Raw genomic sequence first — 25234 nt, 5'->3', positions numbered from 1 at the left:
CTGAGGAGAATATTTGCTTGCTTTACCAATTCAAGTTTGGATCAGTAAGCAGTAATTTTGTGATATTATGAATAACATTTACTTATACATTCAGAATGCTGAAGAAAAGAAAATCGCTGAGTCGCAGGAAAGGAGAGAAAAAGCAGACAAAGTTTTCCAAGAGTGGTTAGAAAAAGTGAAAAGCAGACCACGGACTGTTCCGAGCAGCCTCGCTTATGCTAATGGTAAACTCACAGGTCTGTACCATTTACAAAAAAATACAAAATTAAACAACAGCGCAACAATTCTCCTCTTATTGAAGCTGCGGTTTATGATGCACAGTTAAATTCAAATAAAATACAGTGCTCTTATTATTGATGGGGAAAACACCGAAATTTGTAAATTCTTAGAATTTTTCCTATGAACCCTGTAAAGCCTTAATTCTCAAAAAAATATTTTAAATTTGGAGTCTGGAGTATGTTAAAAGTATTATGTTGAAAGTCTGAGATAACACACCAAACACAGCACTTAATAATTCTTGAACACGTTGACCTTGAGGTACTTTGCTGACTTACAAGACATTTCCATGTCTGTAATCTGCAAAATAAATGGAAGTAAACAAGCCTTCTTTTATATGTGTTGTCATCATAATGGGAATCCTGTCAGCTGCAACAAAAGTCAAATGGCTTCTGTTTGTATATATTAGGTTAGAAGTAAAATAGTTGTAATTTTATTTGTGGCTGGAAGTGAATTCCATTACTTTTAGTAGTTGTGTATATTATGTATGTATATTGTTTTGCTTTTCCATGATGTAAAGCAGAAAATGGAATGGAGAATAATTGCATGAAAAAGAATTACTGGGGACAGGGAGCAGAGTGGGTGGAAATGTGGTCCTTGATATTTCTTTGGTGTACACTTAATATATTTCCAAACTTGTCTGATATGAGGAGCAAAAATTACAGTCAGAAAAAGGAAAATTTCTTCACTTTGGTAAGTTAGGCATTAAAATTTGTCTGATCTGCATACTAATAGTCAAAAAAAGGAAAAAAAATCTTCACTGTGTTGCATTAGATGTTAATTCTACTTTCAAGTAAACAGCACAAGTATAAACAGAATAACAGAAAGGCTCAGAAAGTATTTAACAAATACCCAGTAGAAGTTTCCCTCTTTTAATTCTTTTGGCATTCTGTAGGCTTTTGCTTCTCATGCATATCAGATATCAGAGGGCAGCCCAGAAGATACCATTATATTTATTACAGGGATCCTGCGTTTGTTCCTTTTGTGTTTTGGTATTCTCTCCATATGATGACTTATCAGTAGCATTTGTTTCAGTCAGTAGTTTGCAGTTAGTTTTGCTATTGCATTGTGTAGAGGTAAGCCTGCCCCATGGCAGTGCTTTTTTGCTATAGGGTGTTGTCATCCCTTGTTTGATTGGCAGCTAGGACAAATTCCTGTTTAACCTACTTGTCTAATTTATATTCTCCAACTTCCGTGAATATTGGTAAAAATATGTAAGGTTCTATAGAAACACAAGCAAAATGCTGGAGGACCTCAAAAGGTCAAGCACATATATGGAAATGAATAAACAGTTGACATTTCCAGCCAAGACCCTTCATCAGGACTGGAAAGGGAAGGGGAAGAAGCCAGAATAAGCAGGTGGGGGTAATTGAATTGAATTGACTTTATTACTTACAACCTTCATGTACATGAGGAGTAAAAATCTTTATGTCTCTGTCTAAATGTGCAATTTATATTGATTTATAATAAATAGTGTGTACAGCAGGATACTCAATATAATATTGTGTCAGTATGAGTTAATCAGTCTGTTGGCCTGGTGGAAGAAGCTGTCCCATAGTCTTTTGGTCCTGGCTTTTATGCTGTGGTACCATTTCTCGGATGGTAGCAGCTGGAACACTTTGTGGTTGGGGTGATGGGTCCGCAATGATCCTACAGGATCTTTTTACACACCTGTCTTTGTAAATGTCCTGAATAGTGGGAAGTTAACATCTATAGATGCGCTGGGCTGTCCATACCACGCTCTGCAGAGTCCTACGATTGAGGGACTGCATCATGGTTCCCATACCAGGCAGTGATACAGCCAGTCAGGATGCTCTCATTTGTGCCCCCATAGAAAGTTCTTAGGATTTGGGGGCCCACACCAAACTTCTTCAACCGTCTGAGGTAAAAGAGGTGCTGTTGTGCCTTTTCCACCACACAGCCAGTATGTACAGACCACGAGAGATCAAGCGTGGAGAACAAGCTAGAAGGAGGGTGGGAGAGGGGGATGAAGTAAACAGCTGGAGGCGATAGGTAGAAAAGGTACAGGGTTGGAGAAGAAGAAATTTGATAGAGGAGAATCGACCATGGGAAAAAGGGATGGTGCCGGGGGGTGGGGGGGGGGGATTTGGTGATAGGCAGTTGAGGAGAATAGTAGAGGTAAGAGGGGAACCAATTTGGGGAATTGGGGAAGGGGTAAAATAACCAGAAATTAGAGATGTCAATGTTCCATGCCATCAGGTTAGAGGTTACCCAAATGGAATATGAGGTGTTGCTCCTCCAACATGAAAGTGGCCACGTCATGGCAGTAGAAGAAGTCATGGACCAACGTGTCAGAATGAAAACAGGGATTAGAATTGAAATAGTTTGCCTCCAGGAAATAGTTGGCCATTTGTTTACTAATTTAATTGCTTCAGCATAACATTGTAGGCTGAAAGGCTTGTTCCTGTGCTGTACTGTTTTATGTTCTATAAATTGCTGAAAAATATATGGGTTGAAGAAACTGATGTTATATCCAATTGGAAGTGCATTTCCAGAAAATGCTAGGGCACCGAGGAATGTTAATGATCAGAAGGACTTGGGGCTTCAAGTTCATAGTTCCCTATAAGTGGTAACATAGATAGGTCAGTGAAGAAAGTAGATGGCATGCTTGTCTTCAGAGGTCAAGGTATGGTATATAAAAGAAGGAACGTTGTTGCACCTTTACAGAACACTGGTTAGACTGCTGGTCACCACTATGTAAAGCTGCTCTATAAAAGCAAGGGCTGGATTAATTGTAGTTCTATCAGAGAGAATGCAGAGTAGATTCACCAGGCTGTTGCTATTTTATTGGAGGGCTTTAGTTGTGGTGAATGATTGGACTGGCTGGTTGTGTTTTCCTTTGAGTGAAGGAGACAGAAGGGTGATCTCATAATGGTACAAAAGGCATTAATAGGGTAGATAGTCGTAAACGTATACCCACGTAAGGGTATCAAAACAGTGCATAGCAAATAGGATTAGTATGGATGGACAAAATTATTGCTATGGATGTGATGGGTCTGAGGGCTTGTTTCTGTGCTGCACAATACCGTCACTATTATCTTTTAATGCTTTTCATTTGACCATTTCATCATCTTTGCTGTTGGAAAGATTAAATTACCTACTGGTTCACATGTAGTTTAAATTGAAGAGACAGAATTTCTTTAGTGTATTAACTATTTTCGATGGTATCTTGAACAATGTAAACCTTACTTTGATTTTGTAATTAATATAGGATATTATGATGGAAGTTCATATCCAGCTCCAAGCTACTTCAATCCAATTCCATGGAAACCTATCCCTGTGCCATGTTCAGAAGATAACGTTAAAAAAATAACCTCTAAGGAAAAAGTGAAACCAAAATCTACATCCCTATATATCCCACATTCAAATGTGGCTTTCAGACCAAAGGACAATCTTGTTGTTGGAAATGGTTGGAGGAAAGCAAGGTGACTTTCATTGACAGCGTCAGTATATTCCACTTCTTGTTTTTTTTCTCTTTTCTGGAATTACCAGGTGCATATTTTTCTGTATTTATATTTTAATTAAAAGGTTATTTTATATTCCTTGTTCGATATTGCCAGAGTTGCATATGCTCTCTGAATATCTAATGACCAATAAATGTTGAATGAAATATAGTTTTATTTGTGTCTCTTTTAATTAGTTAATTTACTAATATAAAGTTGCAAAGTAATTAGCTTTTGATGCATTCATAAATCATCATTAGACCGACTGGAAAAGTTTCAACAACTTAGGAATGGTTTATTTTAGCTTCAATATTGTGTAATGAGATGGCTAATTAGTAATCTTAAAGTGAAGAACTATTGAACAAGTATAATAAAAATCTTCTGGACTTTTTCATTAAATTTAAGAGTTGAAGTTTAAAATAGACTTTTAAATTTAAGCAAATGAAATTGCCTGAGGGATATGTAATTGGAAATTAATTGATTCATGGTTGCAAATTAGTTCTATAATTTTCATGTTCTATGTACTTATCATTTGCATTTACTGTTTTGCTTTTAGCAGATAGTGAAGTGAAACAGAATGTTGCTTAAACATGATAGTTGGATTAATTGCATGATGTGGAACTGTTTAGAACAGGAGTTGGTCAGTTAGATTGAGAAATTAGATTGAAAGATATGATGGTAGTTAAGCACTGAAAATATTTAAAGAAATAACTTGCTCTGAGTAAATATTCCTATGTTAAATAAAAATTTCCTTGAAAAATAGTGCATTTGTAACTTATTAGCAGGATTGAGGGTAGTAGTTTGTTAAAAGGCTTGCTAAAAAGACAAATTAGTGCAACAATTGGCAGGTCTTTAGAAATAAGTAAAAGATGAACAAGGAAATGGTGATTTATTTTCATATTTTGTTTACTTCCTGTCAAGAAATAATGGCCCAGTATTCCTTGCCAACAGTGAGGGCCCATGCTTTGCAGTTGCTTTATGATGGTAGGTCTGAATTTAGGTTTTGCAGATCAGTTGAATCAATTTCCTGCAATCATTGACATGGTCCTCAACCATGAAGCCCAGAACAAAGACAGGACTTGCATGTGTATATGTTGTTATATGAGAGGTTAGAGCAAAACTGAAGAAGATTTAGTTGACAGTTTGCTGAGCCACAGTCCCTGACTAATCTGACTCTTAAATAGTTCAAAAGTAATAAGAATTTTTAAATAAAAAGAATATTTAGTATTGTTTTTATATTAAGAGCATTGAACTACTAGCAAATAAGTAAAGTGCAATTTAAGTAAGACTTGGAACCTTGAGGTGCTCAGGAAGCTTAATGGTCTGAGGGTGGATAAATCTCCTGGACCTGATGGAATGCACCCTCAAGTTCTGAAGAAAGAAGCTGGAGAGATTACAAAGGTATTTATAATGATCTTTCAAGAATTGATACATTCTGGCATTGTACCGAATACCTAGAAAATTGCAAATGGTACTCCGCTATTGAAGAAGGGTGGGAGGCAGCAGAAAGGAAACTGTAGACCCGTTACCCTGACATCAGTGGTTGGGAAATTGTTGGAATCGATTGTTAGTGATGAGATTATGGTGCACCAGGAGACACATGACAAGATAAGCCAAAGCCAGCAAGGTTTCCTGAAAGGAAAATCCTGCCTGTCTAACCTACTGCAATTTTTTGAGGAAATTACCAGCAGGTTAAACAAAGGAGATGCAGTAGATGTGGTGTACTTAAATTTTCAAAAGGCCTTTGATAAGGTGCCACAAGGTAAAAGCCTGTGGAATTAGTTACTATTATGGGTGGAGCATTGCTAGTCGGCAGAAAACAGAGTGGGAATAAAGGGATCCTATTCTGGCTGGCTGCCAGTTACCAGTAGTTCCACAGGGGTTGGTGTTGGGACTGCAGCTTTTTACTATGTTTGTCAATGATTTGTGGCTGAACTTGCCAATAATACAAAGATAGGTGGAGAAGCAGATAATGATGAGGAAGCAGAGAGCCCTCAGAGAGATTGAGATAGTTTAGGGGAATGGGCAAAGAAGTGGCAAATGAAATACAACGTTGGCATTCATTTCTAGAGGTATGGAATATAAGAGCAGGGATGTGATGCTGAGGCTCTACAAGGCACTCGTGAGACCACGCTTGGAATATTGTGTGCAGTTTTGGGCTCCTTATTTTAGAAAGGATAGACTGACATTGGAGAGGGTTCAGAGAAGATTCACGAGAATGATTCCGGGAATGAAAGTGTTACCGTATGAGGAACATCTGGAAACTCTTGGGCTATATTCCCTGGAGTTCAGGAGAATGAGGGAGGATCTCATAGAAACATTCCAATGTTAAACGGCCTGAACAGATTAGATATGGCAAAGTTATTTCCCATGGTAGGGGAGTCTAGAACAAGAGGGCATGACTTCAGGATTGAAGGACGTCCATTTAGAACAGAGATGTGGTGAAATTATTTTAGTCAGAGTGTGGTAAATCTGTGGAATTTGTTGCCGTGAGTGGTTGTGGAGACCAAGTCATTGGGTGCATTTAAGGCAGAGACAGTTAGATTCTTGATTAGCCAGGGCATCAAAGGGTATGGGGAGAAGGCAGGGAAGTGGGGATGACTGGAAGAATTGATTCAGCCAGTGATTGGTGGAGCAGCAGACTCAATGGGCTGAATGGCACACTTCTGTTCCTACATCTTATGGTCAACTGCATAGCCACTTTTCTTCACTTAGATGAATAGAGATGTATTATAGGTTTTTGCTATAGGTAAATTGCTGCCCCTCACACTGAACTACTTGATTCAATGAGTATGCTTTGGTTTCTGTATTTGTCAGAGAGTCATGCACACATTACCGAAACAAGCCCTCTAGTCTTCTGAATCCACACTGACCATCAAGCACCCATCTATACTAATTCCAGCTGCTCTTTTATTTTTTTGCACATTTTCTTCAACTAGACTTAGAATTTGACATTCACATCAACACTAAAGGCATTTGAACACCAGTGGCCAATTGATCTAACAACCTCAGTGTCTTTGGTTTGTGTTCTTTTGAGGGAAACCCACACGGTCACAGGGAAAACTTGCAAATTCTGTACGGACGGGAGCTGATGTCCAGGTGACCAGTGTCGTGAGGAAGCAACTCTATTGGCTGTGCCATTTGTCCACCCCAAATTTTATGTGTGCATGTGCATACTTGTATGCACATGCTTATTCCTTATTCATGTTTTTGAGATCTGGAGTTTGATGACAAAACTAGTATCTATTATCCATTCCTAATTAACCTGAGTCTGAATAGCTTTCTTGGCAATTTTAGAAGGTGCTCTAGATTCAACTACATTATGGGCCTTAGAGTCACGTATAGGACATCAGTGAAACAGGTAGGTTTATACAACATCTAGTATGTAGCGTTTCTTTAAATACATGATTGCTAATTAAATTTGTATTCTACAGTTATCATGTTGCACCTTAATTTGGAGCTCTACTAGTTCAATAACTTAACTGCTCCTCCACCACTATACTTAGACGTCTCAAATTTTAGAGCCATAGAAATAGAATGTGAGAGGAACATAGAAACATTGAAATCTACAGCACTTTGCAAGCCCTTCAGCCCACAATGTTGTGCCGACCATGTAACCTACTCTAGAAACTGCCTAGAATTTCCCTACTGTATAGCCTCAAAACCCAATTGCATCCGCCTCTACCACCTTCGCTGGCAGTGCAATCCATGCATCCACCAATCTCTGTGAAAAACTTACCTCTGACATCCCTCGTACCTACTTCCAAGCACCTTAAAACTATGCCCCCTCGTGTTAGCCATTTCAGCCCTGGGAAAAAGCTTTTGACTATCCAGAGTTAAATGCCTCTCATCATCATCTGCAACGATGAAATAACTAAGAGATCAGTGAAAGTTAACCTAAAGTCTCCAACAAATAAAGTTGAAAATGATTTTGGGCAAGTTGATTGAAGGCTACTGAATACAACACCAGGGATAACTGTTCCTCAAATGGTGCCATGGGATTTTGTAAGCACTTAGAGGGAGCACATGGGTTCTTGTTTTAATGGCTCATCTCAAAGTCCTGCAGTAGTGTCAATCCCAATTTTTGTGCTGGCATCCTTGGACCTAAAACCTGATGTAGAGTGAAACTAATCCTTAAGGATGAATTGGTATTGGTATTGTTATTGGTTTATTGTTGTTGCAGGTACCAAGACACAATGTAAAGTTTGTCTTGAATACTGTTCATACAGATCAAATCATTATACATAGGAGTTAAGGAAATGGCAGAGATGTTAAATAATTTACCTTCAAAGTGGAATAAACAAAATGACATGTGATTAAGACACACACGCGCGATTTCCAGCATCTGCAGAATCTCTTGTGTTTGTGATTAAGAGTCTATTGAGAGTGTTGTTTGATTGCACAGGTGACAATAGGCCTTTATGATTAGTTGCAAAGGTCTAGTTTCATAGGAAGAATACAATGGCAAGTGTTAAATAGTGAAAACCTTGTAAATATTAGTAAGAGTAAGATATGTTTGTACACAATAGCAAAAATAAATAGTGATCTGCAAAATGGAAGCTCTGAACATGAAGCAACCTTGAAAGCAACTGGCTGTGATTTTATTGAGGATTCAAGAGATCAAGAAAAGATTAATAGCAGAATTTGGAAACTAGAAGAATAAGATTTCAATATTGATGACTATTTCAAATATTACTGTGGTACTCATATTTATGATAATTTAATGATTTAAACATTTGTTGAAACCCTACATTTCCAGTTCAGGTAGTCATAAGCTTCCTGCCTATCAAGGAAAAGTGATCTTTGGGAAGGTGAATGGTGACTGCAAGTTGGAAACAGCTAGGCTAACATACATCGAGGATTGATACTGGAACATTCTGGGACCACACAGTTTATTTCAGTTTATTTACTGAGACGTTTGCTTGGTTTATAACTTCCTTTTAAAATAGCACTGCTGACAAATTAAAATTTCTCTGTTCTGTATACGGAACTGGGTCTAGAGCCCAATTGCTTCTAAACAATTCTGTTTTAGCTAGTGCTGCCACATCATCTCCTGTGTGCCCTCAGGCAGCAATTATCCATTTCCTTATTTAATTTACTTTCAGACAAAAAGCTACATTTATATCTTATAAACAGCTTTTGTGGAGACTCATTCTACATCAACTTCTGAACCAAAATTGGAATTTTAAAGTCAACTGATTAGATTGCAGGAAAATAGTTCACTGAAGATAACTGCAAATTTTTGGCAGTAATTCATTTTTTTCCCAATAGAATTTTATATTACTTTAATGACTTAGTTGAACAGGGAAGTAGATCACAGGTAGTAAGTTTGGAATTGAACTAAAAGTTGGACTAAGATGTGTTGTTAAATCTAAATACATTTTAATTTTGTTTGAAAATTAAATATGATGGCCAAAATTTACATCTCAACTAATGTCACAAATAGAAATTAACTGATTATTTATTTCCATGGTGTTTATAGGAACCTTCTGTACAGTTTGGCTGCCATATTTGCTCAGACTAACACTGACTTCACTGGAAAAAGTACAAGTATTTTAGAACATGCTGAAAATTTAAATGAGGCATTAGTGCATTTAAAACATTTGTCCATCAATATTCAGCATAACACCCATTGTTACTTCCATTGAAAATAAACCCTATGATACACCCAACCCTCTCCTTCTCATGGGACATTCCACAGAGGTGCTTTTATTCTTCACTGAAACAAATTTATCACAAATTCATTAAACATGAGAGTATAGAATCATGTTTAATAGGCGAGTACCTGGATAAGTGATCTAGAAACCAGAGTTCAAATCCTAAGTAGCTGGGGAACTTAATTTACAGTAATCAAATAAACATGTGGGAGGGAAAGCTAATACTGGTAATAGTAGCCATGAAATAGATAGTTATAAAAAATTTATCAGGGAGGCAAGGAAATTTTAAAAACAAGAGATTCTGCAAATTTAGAGAATTCCACGGTGTGTTGCTCTGGTAAAGAAATTTGCTGTTATCTGTGACTTCCTACACAACAGAATGGTTGACTCTCAGCTGTCTTGAATTAAAACAGCAAGCCATTCAGTTTGATGGCCAGTTGGGTTGGTTAATACAAGCCAATCTTAAAAAAAAAATACTTTAAAAAAGCAATGGCCATAAGAGCTGCCAATGAAAATAAAACAATATTCTTTAGACAGGGAAGCCTATATTCCTAGCTAGTTGCACATGTACGTATGTGATTTCAGTTTCACATTGATGTAAGAAAGCAAAATCCTGCAGTTTGAAAGTGTTGGCAATACTCGTCAGGTAGCATCTGGAAAGAGAGAATTTATATCAATGATTAAAGAGCATTGGGTGTAAGGGCCTTAAGAAATCTTGTGTGTTGCCTCAATTTTCCTATTCTGAACATTACTTTCTCAGAGCAGGAATGAAAATTTGTGTGTGAAGTGATTACTGGCGTTGACAATGTTCCTGCTTAGAACACTCTTGGGAATGCTGGATCTCATTTCTGGATTTGCATGATGAATGTAGTTAGGAATTCCCTCTGAACTGTACCTAATTACCTAAGGTCCTTCAATGTGTTCCAAATGTGAATTCCTGAATGTGAAGTCCATGAATTTCTACCTCCAAGATGACCACAACTATTTTGTGGTTTGGAGGTTTGCATGCCTCAATGTCCCAGAGAGCGAGGCTGGCTGGAGTCAGGGCTTAATGCTTTGGCTCTTGGCAGGGTCACCCATCCCAAACAGGCTAGATGGTAGAGGGTGGACTAAGAATAGTCCATTGATCTTCCAGGTTTGGGAGTTCAGCTCAGAGCTAACAATCCTGACTGGTAAAACAAAACTGTTACGGAAACGTCAATGAAAATTCTTTCTACATCTGTTGTAATGGTATTCCTGAGTCTCCATCTGGGACTTGCATGGCTGACAGTAGTGGAAATCCAAGAGGAAGATACTAGCATGATGAAGGAAGCTATGAAGACTGCCAGAGATGACGGACCTTCATTACTGGCCTAAATGCCAGCTGCGTAATCGGCAAAGGAAAGAAAGATGAATTCCTACACATAAAATTTTTATTTCTAGAGTGAGCCAGTATTGCTGGGTAGAAATCTTTCAGTGCTGATTCACAATGCTGAAGGTAAAATAATGTAAATTATATACTTTATGTAGTCCTGTGTAGGTCTGTAGTCTAGTGTAGCTTTCTCTGTGTTGTTGTTTTATGTAGTTTAGTCTAGTTTTTGTACTGTGTCATGTAACACCATGGTCCTGAAAAACGTCATCTCATTTTTACTATGTACTGTACCAGCAGTTATGGTCAAAATGACAATAAAAGTGACTTGACTTGTCACAGCAAATCAGAAAAGCATGTTTATATCACTGTTGATATGCACATTTGCATCAGTAATTATACTAAAGGTGAATGTTGCTAAGTAAAATGTTTCTTCAGCTCACACCTGTGCAGTATTTGCTATGTCATAATACATGATAACATAAAGTAAAGAGTGCAGGCAAACTTCCTGTATGTCTTGAACAGATATCAGTGAGTTTTCTTTCTGAATTAATTTATGGTATTAATGCTAATTGTTCCAGCAGGCAATTTGTATAAGACTATGGGGATGGTTACAAAAGAAACTTTGTTTTTGAATTGGATACAGCACTTTCTATAGATCATCATTTCAACTTAATTGGCCTAATAATTTTTGCAAATAAAGTTTTTTTTTGTTTAGCTCTGTGCATACGCTTTCTCTTTGTGGCCACTTTATTAAATACATCTGTACACCTCGTTAATGCAAATATCTAATCAAATCCAACAGGGTCCAGAGTTTACTGAGAATGGTGCGAGAAGCAAATTGCATCCAGTGAGCAGCAGTTCTGTGGGAGAAAGGTAGAGGAGAAATGCCAGAATGGTTCAAGCTGACAAGCTGTTACAACAGTGGTGTAGAGAAGAATATCTCTGAATGCACAACACATTGAACCTTGAAGTAAATGGCTACAGCAGCAGAAGACCATGAACGTACTTTATCAGGTACCGGAGGTGGCCACTGAGTTTATTTGATATAAATAAGTGATTAGTCTGTGTAGTGGAATATTGTGGAGTGAGTTCGAGCAGTTCCTTGTGGACTTTATGCATCAGGTTTAACAAGTAACCAAGTCCTGTCATTACTTATCCATGAGATTGCTTGGGTTATTAGTAACTTAGCAAGGGCCAATAAAAAGAAACGATGAGTGGCCTTTGTTGGAATGGTCATAGTGTGAATGGGCCACTGTTAGAGCGGTCAGGCTGTGGCTCAGCAGGCTTCAGTGAGATCAGTTGGAGGCTAAGGGTGCTGAGTCATTTGAAATCATCTAGTTGATTGTGGAACTTAAGCTGAAGAGGTTAGAGCCAAAGGTACAAGTGTAGGCAGAATGGTAGTTCAGACAGTGGAATGTGCCTCCTGTGACATTGCAGGGTACTGAACAGTCTTCCTGATGACTACATCTTCAGGAAGTGCACCCAACTTCAGCTTCAGGTGTGATCTGTACAAAAAGGACAGGTTTCACCTGAACCTGAGGAGGACCAGCTTCCTTGTGGGCAGGTTTGCTAGAACTGTTGGTGAGGATTTAAACCAGTTTGGCAGGGGAATGGGAACAGGAGTGATAGGGCTGAGGGTGGGGCAGTTGATATACAGTACTGTATAGTGAGACTGTGAGGAAGGACAGGCAGATGATAGGGCAAAATTGAAAATGATGATGAATACAGGACTGAAGGTGTTATATTTGAATGCAAACAGTATATGGAATAAAGTAAATAATCTTGTACTGCAGTTAGAGATTGGTAGATATGATGTTGTGGGCATCCCTGAGTTGTGGCTGAAAGAAGATGTTAGGAGCTTAACATTTGAGGTACACATTGTATCAAACAGTTAGGCAGAGGGAATGGGGTTGCTCTGTTGGTATAAAATTAAAACAAATCCTTAGAAAGAAGTGACATAAGATTGGAAGATGTAGAATCCTTGTAGGAAATTGGAAGGGCAAAAAGACCCTGATGAGAGTTAAATACAGACTACTGAACGGTAGGCAGAAAGTGAGACATGAATTACAATGGGGGATGGAAAAAGCATGCTTTGATAGAGGGAATTTCAACATGCAGGTAGATTGGGAAAATCATATTGGTGTTGGATGCCAAGAGAGGCAATTTGTCTATGAGATGTTTTTTAGAGCAGTGTGTGGTTTTGCTCACTAGGGGAAAGGCAATTCTGAAGTGGTGTTGTGTAATGAACCAGAATTGATTAGTTAGCTTAAGTTAAAGAAACCATTAGAAGGCAGTGCTCAAAATATGACAGAATTCACCTTCCAGTTTGTGAGGGAGAAGATAAAGTCAAATGTATGGGTATTACAGTGGAGTAAAAGGAATGACACAGGCATGAGAGAGGTGTGGACCTAAGCTAATTGGAAGGGGACACTATCAGGGATAACAGCAGAACAGCAATGGCTGGAGATTTTGGAGACAATTTGGAAAGTGCTGGATAGATAGATTCCAAAGGTAAAGAAGTATTCTAAAGGGAGAATGAGGCAACCATGGATGACAGGGGAAGTCAAAGAAAGCATTAAGACAGAAGAGAGGCATATAATATAGCAAAAAATTAGTGGAAAGTTAAAGGATTAGGCTTTAAAAAACAACAGAAGGCAACTAAAAGACCCATAAGGAGAGAGACGATGAACTATGAAGCTAATACTATAAAAAGTAAGTTAGAGGTAAGAGTGGATATTGGTAGACTAAAAATTGACACTTGAGAGGTAGTAATGGGGAACAAAGAAATGGCAGACGAACATAGTAAGTATTTTGTCGAAGTGTTCACTATGGAAGACACCAGCAGTATGCCAGAAGCTTGAGAGTGTTGTGGCAGAAGTGAGTGTAGATGCATTTATTAAGAAAGCTGAAAAGCTGAATTTCAGCTGTTTGGAAAGCTGAAATGCCTGAAGGTAAATAAGTCACCTTGACCAGATGGTGTACACCCCAGGGTTCTGGAAGAGGAGGCAAAATAAATTGTGGAGACATTAGTAATGATCTTTCAAGAATCACTAGATTCAGAATGGATATAGAGCACTGGAAAATCGCAGAAGTTACTCCACTCATTAAGAAGGAAGGGAGGTAGAAGAAAGGAAATTATAGAGCAATTAGCCTGACTTCAGTGTTTGGGAAGTTCTTGGAATGAATTATTAATGATGAGGTTTCAGGGTACTGCAAGGCACATGACAAAATAGTCCAAAGTCACCATGGTTTCCTTAAGGGGAAATCTTACCCAACAATCCATTGGAATTCTTTGAAGAAATAACAGCAGGATGGACAAAGGAGAGTCAGTGGATGTTGTATACTTGGATTTTCAGAAGGCCTTTGACAAGGTGTTACGCATGAGGCTGCTTAACAAGAGCCCGTGGTATTAAAAGAAAGATACTAGAAATGATAGCAGATTGGCTGACTGGTAGGAGTCAAAGAGTAAAGGGGGCCTTTTCTGGTTGGCTGCCTGTGACTAGTGGTGCAAATTTTCTATACGAAACTTGCAGTTTTGACTTCGAGTTTCAGTCAGATATTTACTTCTAATATGTTCATGCACTAGCTAATATAATTTTAGAAATTAACATTGCATTAATTCATGTTTTTGTCTTCCCCATATTTGCTTGAAATTGCATTATTCCTAACTATATGTAGAGACAAACAAACTGGGAGAAAAGAGGTCATATAAATTGAAGGCATAATTTAAACCATGGAAAACTTGTTATATTAATTGTGTTCCAGGAAAAACTAAGCAATAAAACAATATTTTACAGAATTGGAACTACTCTGTAGGAAATTTAACATTAAGGCATAAAATATCTGTTATTATTATTTGAGCCAGAATCATTACCAAGGAAAAAAAGTGTTTCTTTGCTTTTCTGCGAATCAGTAGAGTAAGCAATGATACATGTGTATACATCACCTTTCATTTCAATTTATTGGCTAAACTCTAGGCCATTGCTGGGAATTGGTAGTCCCTTCTCAAGTGTTGTCGGACTGCCCAGAATCTATATTCATATCACTTCCTGTTGGATCACTGACCAATGAGTAATCTCCATGTTTGGGGGAGCTGTGCAGTGAAGTAAAGAGAGGAAGGCAGCATTTTCTATCAAATACAACCGGAGGTGATGAAATCCAGCAGTCTGTCAACTGGCTGCTTTGGTACGCTGCAGGTCAAGGTCAAGCTCTAAGCCGTACATTTCAACACTGGGTGCCTTACCTGTTAGCCTCGTACCCTCAGCACCAGTCATCGCAGGCAGCCTCTCCACATCAGATCATTGCTGGATTAGCAGATGGTCCCTGACATCACAGTGCACAGCATTATGCAGGGCAGGGGTGCTTGCTGGGTTCCCAACGTAGTACCACGGCAGTAATGTGCATCTCTTTATATTAGGCCATAATGACTTCTTTTAGCGCTCTTGTTCCTGGGAATGCATTCTGAGTGCTAAACCAAGTACCAGTGGAAATACTAAGATACTTGTCTTGCTAAGATAATAAAACATTATATAATGTAAAAGAAATGGCATACTTCTCCCTACTGACCCTCTTCTGGACTGGCAGTGATGTATACTTGCTCATTCTGCTGACCCGGTGATGGTTGTTGAATGCTTCTGAAGTCTAACGTGTTTCCCAGAGATGAATATTTAAACATTGAGAGAAATTTCCAAGAAAGCTATCATAATGCTGTATTTCATCATTTTGAATTAAACAATGTATTGTATGCATCATGTTATAAAATCTGTATGTAGTGTGTACTCTGGCACTTAAGATTTTTATAGCCAGAGGTGATAGTAGGGATAATCTTGCACTACTTATTAAATGCTCCCAATGGCGTGTTCTTCAAATAGCCTCTGAAAACCAAGTCCAGTTCCTGGCCTTTATGTGTGGCTTAGCTACTAAGCCTGTTGGAACCATTCCTACTGAGAGGAGAAGGGGCAAAGGCATGTTACTGGCCCCTTGAAACCAATCACTTTGGGCAGATGGGTCTTGTCAACTGTGATTGGCAGCTCATTTAGGAGAAGGAAAATTTTGATCTCAAACCTTCACTGTCTTGCAGCTATACCCACTTATGGGGGAACGGTTCGGGAGCAAACCCGGAGGGAAAAATCCTCAGCTGGAGTCCCTCAGGCTACGCGGAGCTCTACGCTGACTGGCAACTCCTGCAATGCAGCTGGTACCAAACTGTGCCAGTCTCTACTGTTACTGTGGGTTCATCAGATGCATGGAAAGGGGGAGCTTGCTACATGGGCCACAGCTTACTCTCCATATCATACTGCCCAGTCTTGTGGTCTAGACTGTTAGGTTGCAACGTCCATGGTCAATTTACTCCACTTATTGGTAAACCTGATTAAAAGCCAATGAAAGAAATAAAATCAGGAATTGTTTCAATGATTTTCTTTTTCCTGGTGGACACTGTGTGGTATTAATTCTGGACTTATCTTGTATAGAGATACAATGTTTAGCAGCTTATGCTAAACACTGTTAGTATTTTTAATGTAAATTTTTAAACAATTTAGCAATCCAGGTAGATTACTTGTAAACTTCAGACTTAAGGATGAATATGCAACTTTCTCTTCTTTTCACCTTGTTACAAATGGGAAAAAAATCAATATAAAACACGAGTCTGCAAATGCTGGCAATCCAAAGCAACATGCACACAATGCTGGAGGAATTCAGCTGGTCAGGCAGCATCTATGGAAACAATCAATGTTTTGGGTCGAGACCCTTCTTCAGGACTGACAAGGAAGGGGGAACATGCAAGAATAGAAAGTTACCTCTGGACCCTCTCCTCCTTCTCTTTCTCCAATGGTCCATTCTCCTCTTTTATCAGATACCTTCTTCTGTAGCCCATTGCCTTTCCCACCCATTTGGCTCCACCTATCACTTTCTAGTTAGCCTCCTTCCCCTCCCTCCCACCCTTTTATTCTGGCATCTTCCCTCTTCCTCTTCAGTCCTGGAGAGGGGTCTCAGTCCAAAATGTTGATGGTTTATTATGATATTTTATTACATCTGCAAAATGCTACTGGAATAATTTTATTTTACACCGTGATAAGTGCCTGGTGGTAGAGCCTGATAGATTAGGGACATTTTAAGGGACTCTTAGATAGGTACATGGGTGAAAGTGGGTTGTGTAGGTGGGAAGGGCTAGATTTATCATGGAGTAGGTTAGAAGATCAGCAAAACATCATGGGCTGTACTGTTCTATGGTCCAGTGTTTTCTAACCCCCTCAGCTTGTTAAAACCTGAAGATTTGCATTTCAAAAAGAATTAAGGTTGGCGTTCTGCTTCATTAACTGATTAGCAAAAAAAAATCAAATTGTAAAATGAAGTTACACACCTTCACATGATAGCTCCTGATTGTCTGCATAAAGTTTCATTGTTCGATCCTGAAAATAAACACACATAAGAACATTGCAATCTCTACAGATAGATGACATGGGTTATATCACCAATGGTTATAGGAGTTGAAAACAACTTATGGTGGGATTCCAAGGACAATATGAATATAAGTATGCCAAGACTCTTTTGTTTTTATGTTTTATCTTCTGTATTCTTTGCAATTTTTTTTTGCCATTGGCGTGATTTTTTTTTGCACATGGAGGGGGTGGTGTTTGATGTTTTCCTTTGTACTGGTTCTAGGATTTTCGTTGCTTTGTGGCTGTCTGTGGAGAAGATGAATCTCAAGGTTATTTACTGCATACAAGCTTTGCTAACATATGTACTTTGAACTTTGAACAATATTCATGGTGCAGGATACATCCCCATTCCTGGAGCTAGTGTGATTATTACCCTTAATTAGAATCATGTGCATTTGGATGCACAAGGTTCAGCAACACGTTGAAAAGCATCCAGTGAAATTCAACACCACTAATCTTGTGGTAATACAACACTGGGTATTGCGCAGTGCTGACTGAAGCAGGGAATGATATCCTGAGTATGTACATCCATCCCACACACCTCAAACATTCTCTCTTCTTCCCTTAGTCCCAGCAGACAGAAGATACAAAAGCACATCCTAAGGCTGTCATAGGCTACTGAATAGTTCCTTAATACAATAAGATGGACTCTTGACCTCAAAATCTATCTTGTTACGATAAGCAACACACACAAAATGCTGGGGGAGCTCAGCAAGCCTGGCAGCATCTATGGAAACAAATAAACAGTTGACGTTTCTCGTCGAGTCCCTTCACCAGGACTGGAAAGGAATGGGGAAGATGCCAGAATAAGAAGGTTCGGGGGAAGTGAAGGGGAGAAGTACAAGCTAGAAGGGGATTGGTGAAGCCAGGTGGGTGGGAGTGAGGAGGATAAATTGATTTTTCTTCCATAGATGCTGCCTGAGTTCCTCCAGCATTTTGTGTATGTTGCTCTGTATTTCCAGCATCTGCAGAATCTCTTGCGTTTATACCTTGTAATAATCTTGCATGTCATCGCCCAACAACAATGCACTTTGCCTGTAGCTGTTATTCTGTATTCTGTTATTGTTTTACCACACACTATGTCATGGGAAAGCAGTACAGAATAACCATATAACATATAACCATATAACAATCACAGCACAGAAACAGGCCATCTCGGCCCTTCTAGTCTGTGCCGAACACTTACTCTCACCTAGTCCCATCGACCTGCACTCAGCCCATAACACTCCATTCCTTTCCTGTCCATATACCTATCCAATTTTTTTTTTTAATGACAATATCGAACCTGCCTCTACCACTTCTACTGGAAGCTCGTTCTGCACAGCTATCACTCTCTGAGTAAAGAAGTTCCCCTCATGTTACCCCTAAACTTTTGCCCCCTTACTCCAAACTCATGTTCACGTATCTTGATACGCAACCAGGTCACAATACGCAAAATTAAGATTTTGAATTTTAAAAGAATTTCCAGTTCCAGAAGATACAGTACTTAATGTCATTCTTGATGTCTGCAGGTCAAGAGAGGAAGGAGTACAAGAACTTATGTCAGTGTGCACTTAGGCCAACATCCATGAACACGCTCTGAAGAGAAGGTTGGAAAAAGTTGGCGAATAGCATTAGTGAGGAGAACAGAGGCATACAGCACAGAAACAAACCCTTCAACCCAAGATGTCATAGACTCAGAGTTATACAGTACTACAGCACATAAACAGACCTTTTGGCCCATCGAGTTCATGCCAAACTATCATTCTGCCTAATCCCATCGGCCCACCCCAAACCATAGCCCTTTACACTACTCCCATCCATGCACTTATCCATGTCTCTCCAAGCTAGTCCCATTTGCCTACGTTTGGCAGTCAGATGCCCAGAGCAGGTTCACTGGGCTGATTTCAGAGATGAGGTGGTTAGACTATGAGATTGAGTCGCCTGGGACTGTACCTGCCGAAATTCAGAAGAATGACAGGAGATCTTACACAAACATATAAAATTATGAAAGGGATAGATAAGGTAGATGTAGGAAAGTTGTTTCCATTGGTAGGTGAGACTAGGACTAGGGGACATAGCCCCAAGATTCAGGGGAGCAGATTTAGTATGGAGATGTGGAGGAACTGCTTTTCCCAGAGAGTAGTGAATCTATAGAATTCTCTGCCCAATGAAGCAGTGGAGGCTACCTCAGTAAATATATTTAAGACAAGGTTGGATGGATTTTTGCATATTAGTGGAATTACGGGTTATGGGGAAAAGACAGGTGAGTGGAGATGAGTCCACAGCCAGATCAGCCGTGATCTTATTGAATGGTGGAGCAGACTTGATGGGCCAGATGGCCTACTCCTGCTCCTACCTCTTACGTTCTTATGTTCCTCCCTTTCCAAGCAAGATAGCTGCCTAAATGCCTTTGGAACATTGCAGTCGTATCTGCCTCTACCAGTTCCTCTGGCAGCTCGTTTCAAGTGTCCTCCACCCTCTGTGTGAAAACATTGCCATTCAGCTCTCATTTGTTAATCTTCTCCCTCTCACATTAAAAGTATGGCCTCTAGTTTTAGACGCCTCTCCTCTGGGGAAAAGACTGTGGTCATTCACTTTATCCATGTTCCTCTCCGCTCAGTCACCGATGTTCCAAAGAAAGATGTTCCAGGCTGTTCACCTTCCCCCAATAACTCAAGCTCTCCATTCCTGATAAATTCTCATGAGTCTTTTCTGCATCCCTGCCAGTCTAATGGCATCTTTCCCGTAGCCAGGCAACCAGAACAACTCCAAGGATGGAAAGGAAGCAGAATTAGTCCAGTCAGACCTACGGGTCTGCTCCACAATTCAGAAAGATTTTGTCCAATCTTTTAACCACACTCCTATATTAACCCCATATCTCTAGTGTTACGCCTGTGCCCTCCAACTCTGAGGGGCCAAAGGGTCCAAAGTAGCCCCCTCCTTTTTGAGAATCGCAAGATCGCTATTAATTCAGGTCAGGATAGCCAGGAAATGAGAGAAAGACACGCAGAATTCACAAGGGGTTTGGAATGTCCTGGCCCCTCAGCGATACAAAGCCATGGGAAATGGCCATTGTCTCTTGGAGACGGAATTGTGTATTGGGTGCTGTGCTATTTATTTGAAGCCCTCAGGGAATGACCGAAGGTGGGCTGGTTGAGAGGTGGCATCCTCCCAACCTGATTGACATCTGAGACCCTGTGAGTCAGGATAAAAAGAGGATCTGGGGAACAGGCCCTTTTGACGCACCAGAAGAAACGCTAGAAATCCTGTAATAGCGTAATAGCGACAGCCGGTGGAAAGCCCACGTGCGTCCTTTTCCATTTGCCTCGGAATTGGTGGGCCTTACCATGGAAGAACAGCTTTAGCTAAAACAAAGGAGAAATCAGCCCCAACAGCTCTCGAAGGATTGACATCATAAAAGGAATGGGCAAGTTTTAAACTCTCTCTCTTGACTCCAACCAAAGGCTGCAGCCTGCATGAACTTGAGTGACTTTTATATTTCCATCGGACAATACATTATCCCTTAGACAACGATAGAGCTATTTCTTATTGATTATTATTATACCCGCGCTTTTAGATTTAGTATTGACGATGTATATTATCTGTATATTTGCATTGATATTATTTTTGTGTATTTTTATCAATAAATACTGTTAAAAATAGTACCATCAGACTTCAACGGACCTCTCTATCTTTGCTGGTAAGTGACCCAGTTACGGGGTACGTAACAGTGTCTAAAGTAAAACATGTGAACTAGCCACTAATAGAACAGGAGTGGGACAGTTAGCCCTTCATGCCTCAGTGACGTTGAATTACATAATTGCTGAGCTGTCCCTCAACTACTGTTGGTGCCTGGATTTTGCTGGTAAGTGCCAGTAGTTCCTTGCAGACAAAGAGAAGTAAATGCCATCAAATTCATTATTCACAACGCTGCTGGCTAAGGTCAGCCTGTATTTCCCTGCTGGGTTCTGCATGGAGACTAACCACGAGAAAGGGAGGCCTGCCGTGATTCCTCAGGCTTTTGCTCAGAAAATCTGTCCTTATCCCACATCACCTCAGAGTAAAGATAAGATTCATTTGTTTAAATTATGTGTCAGATTCAATGAAGTGATTTTAATAAATCTATTTTATTTTAATAATTTTTAATGCTTTGAACATTAGGAATAGTCTGAGGCATTGAAGATCCTTGGCGGTTTTGACAAATAGCAAACTTGAAGGTTGGGCGTTGCCATCTGTCAAAGGCTTGCAAGGTGAGCTCAGTGTGTGAGGTTTCCTCCTGCCAAAACAAATATCAGCTGTGTGAATTGAGGCCCTGTCACTACTCCTGGCAAGTCATTTGGCCCCAGGTTTTCCTTGGTAGGCAAGATCAGTGTTTCAGACCTGGAGCAGGTTAAATTGTGCAGATACAAGTAAAGACCGTGGCAACTGATACACTTTGGAAAGCCCTGCTCTGTTTCCTTGGATACCTTCAACTAATTAAAAAAAAAATCTTTACACATACTTCTGCGTGCAGGAGCACATGTGGATTTTACTCCTCAATGACATGGTTGTAGTTCTAAGGCTATGTCTACATGTTTTCAATGCTTATTGATCCAGGCATCTCAGTTTGATCACCCTTCATTTATATACACAGAATGGACGCTTACTTAGGTACACAAGTGTGGTCTTCTGCTGCTATAGTCCATTCACTTTAAGATTTGATATGTGGGGGGACGTCTCGTGATGACGTAGGATCGAGACGTTAGGAATCCAGCTCCCTCGGAAAAAGTAATGAAATAGGGTTTAAGTGAAGAAGAGTTAACAAATACCTACTAGTAACTATTTATAAGCAACTCAGGATTATTTTTAGACATGGCACCTAAACTGAAACAGAAGAAAGCTACTACTTTGAAGACTGCGCAAGTCGGCGGGGAAAAAGGCCTAACCGTCTCGGCGAATCCTTGGACTCAAGTTGGATCTCCTCCCGGCAAAGTGCATGGCACTTCTGATGGTTTGGGACAGGAAGTTCCGGCAATGTCGGCGGTCTTTAAGAAGAAATGGCAAGAACAACGCATGCGCGAAGAAACAAGTATGCATGAACAGATATTAACAAAACTACAAATCCCTACTATGGCTGGAAGTGAATCAGAAGTGGAATCAGATTCTTTGGGAAACACAGATGAAGAAGAAGAGGAAAAGGAGGAGATTAAAGGAGACATAAGAGATATCCTGATATATATATGATGAATGAATTAAAAGCTATAAGAACAGATATAAGAAGGATGCAGATTACACTCGATAATGTGGTGGAAAAACAAAAGAAGATGGATAATAAAGTTAAAGAGATGGAAGTAAAAATGGAAGAAAACACTGAAAGAATAGATAAGATAGAAGACAATAATCTTGTCTGGACAACAGAAAGAAAACGGATGTTAGAAAAAATAGATGCGCTTGAAAATTCTAGTAGACAAAATAATATTAAAATTGTTAGTCTTATAGAAGGTACAGAGGGAGAAAATCCAATAAAATTCTTTCAAGAATGGATTCTGAAAATTTTGGAAATGAAAGAAGGAAGTCAAGTAATTGAAATTGAAAGAGCACACAGAGTTTTAAGACCAAAACCTCAACAAGATGAAAATCCAAGATCAATTTTGATAAGATGCTTAAGGTACCAAGATAAGGAAATTATCTTGAAGGCAGCTACTCAAGGTGCTAAAAAGAGAAATGGGCCATTGATGATAGAAGGGAAAAGAGTTTTTTTTTATCCAGACATAAGTTGCAATCTTCTGAAGAGGCGGAAGGAATTTAATCCAGTGAAAAAATCTTTATGGGAAAAGGGCTATAAATTTTTATTGAGCTACCCAGCAAAATTGATAATTTTCCTGGATAATGAAGAAAGAAGATTTTTCATTGATTACCAGAAAGCGGAGAAATTTGTACAAGAACTACCTGATATCCATGAGGAGGGGTAAAGAATTATAGAAATGAAGTAGACTAATGATGAAGACTGAAATAAAGTTAGATTTGATGGACATTTATAAGGAATAAGAAGAAAAAAATAGTTGAGGGGTATTAATTGGGAGTAGAGACATTAATTATTTTCTTTTCTTTTATCTTCATTAATATATTTTTTTCTTTTTTTTTTTGCGGAGGAGCTGGAGGAGCTCCTGATCGATGGCTGCGAGTTTCACGTGTACAATCATGACGATTGCCATGACCCGTAAAATGGGGGGGAGGTAATGTTATGTTTCTTTTTATTCGCAACATTAGTGGGGGGTATTTTGTTTTTGTTTTTTTTCTTATATATTAGTTACCTTTCTTCTATTTTTCTTCTTTTTTGCCTGGATGGTTGGGGAGAGACACATAGCAACATGGAGAATTTTAAAGAGTTCCCAAGGTATTATGAATGATTAATTTACTTAATTTTTTAAGTTTTAATGTTAATGGACTTAATGGACCTGTGAAAAGAAAAAGAGTTTTAACATATTAAGAAAATGAAAGGAGATATAGCTTTTCTACAAGAAACACATTTAACAGAAACAGAACATAAGAAACTAAAGAGAGATTGGGTTGGAAATGTCATTGCAGCTTCATTTAATTCAAAATTGAGAGGAGTTGCAATTTTGGTTAATAAAACTTTACCAATTAAAATACAAAATGTAGTAATTGATTCTGTGGGGAGATATGTAATTATACATTGTCAAATTTTTTCAGAATTATGGACTCTTATGAACATTTATGCACCAAATGAAAATGAAGCAAAATTCATACAAGAAGTTTTTTTGAACTTGGCTGATGCACATGATAAAATATTAATAGGTGGAGACTTTAATTTTTGTTTAGATCCAGTTTTGAATGGGTCAACTAAAGTTGCTACAAAATCAAAAGTAATAAAACTAACTTTATCATTAATGAAAGATTTAAATCTGATTGACATATGGAGAAAAATTAATCCAAGAGAAAGAGACTATTCATTTTATTCAAAAAGACATAAAACTTACTTAAGGATTGATTTTTTTTTATTATCAAAAAATATTCAGGATAGCGTGAAAAGTGTGGAATATAAAGCAAGAATACTGTCAGATCATTCCCCCTTGGTAATGACAATGATAATGATGGATAAGGAGGAATCGATCTATAGATGGAGATTTAATTAAATTTTATTAAAACATCAAGATTTTTGTGATTTTATGAAAAAACAGATTCAATTTTTTTTGGATACAAATTTACATTCAGTTGAGGATAAAATTGTATTGTGGGAAGCGATGAAAGCATACTTAAGGGGTCAGATTATAAGTTATACATCTAAAATTAAGAAGGAATACATGGCAGAAATAGATCAATTGGAAAAAGATATCATAAAGTTAGAAAAAGAATCTCAAAGATATATGACAGAAAAAAAATGAAGGCAACTTGTTAATAAAAAATTACAATATAATACACTCCAGACATATCATACAGAAAAAGTAATTATGAGAACTAAACAGAAATATTATGAATTAGGTGAAAGATCACATAAGATTCTTGTTTGTCAGTTGAAAACAGGACAGGCTTCTAAAACAATAAATGTAATTAGAACAAGTGCAAATAAGGTTACTTATAAACCTTTAGAAATTAATGAAACTTTAAAAAAATTTATATTGAACTATATCAATCAGAATCACAAAATAAGATTGCTGAGATAGATAAATTTCTATCACAAATAACCCTTCCAAAATTAACTTTGGAAGAACAGAAAGGATTAGATATGCCCTTTACATTAAAATAAGTTGAAGAAGCTTTAGGATCACTTCAGGGTAATAAATCCCCAGGAGAAGATGGTTTTCCTCCTGAATTTTATAAAAAATTTAAAGATTTATTAATTCCTCCTTTTATGGAATTAATATATCAAGTGGAAAGAATGCATAAACTCCCACAATCTTTTTTAACAGTGATCATAACTGTATTGCCAAAAAAAGATTGAGATCCTTTAAAACCAACATCAGATAGGCCTATTTCTTTGTTGAATACAGATTATAAAATAATAGCAAAAATTTTATCTAATAGAATATCTAAATATTTACAAAAATTAATACATATGGATCA

General features: G+C 38.4%; 1 protein-coding gene across 3 annotated transcripts in view; it reads left to right on the top strand.

Moving 5' to 3' along the window:
* The window catches only part of LOC132397336 (coiled-coil domain-containing protein 34-like), a 30100-nt gene extending 26195 nt beyond the window's left edge, over positions 1-3905 (top strand). For all 3 annotated transcript variants that reach the window (XM_059975990.1, XM_059975988.1, XM_059975989.1), the window contains 2 exons: positions 95-236; positions 3509-3905. In XM_059975990.1, coding sequence (XP_059831973.1) covers positions 95-236; positions 3509-3726 — 360 coding nt within the window. In that variant the 3' untranslated portion in view covers positions 3727-3905. The remainder of the gene's footprint in view (positions 1-94; positions 237-3508) is intronic.
* The last annotated feature ends 21329 nt before the right edge of the window (positions 3906-25234 follow it).

The sequence above is a fragment of the Hypanus sabinus genome, chromosome 7 (genome assembly GCF_030144855.1).
Source record: "Hypanus sabinus isolate sHypSab1 chromosome 7, sHypSab1.hap1, whole genome shotgun sequence".
In the NCBI taxonomy this organism is placed as follows: domain Eukaryota; kingdom Metazoa; phylum Chordata; class Chondrichthyes; order Myliobatiformes; family Dasyatidae; genus Hypanus; species Hypanus sabinus.
The sequence above is the reverse complement of the archived record's forward strand: the minus strand, read 5'-3'. Positions and strand labels throughout refer to the sequence as shown.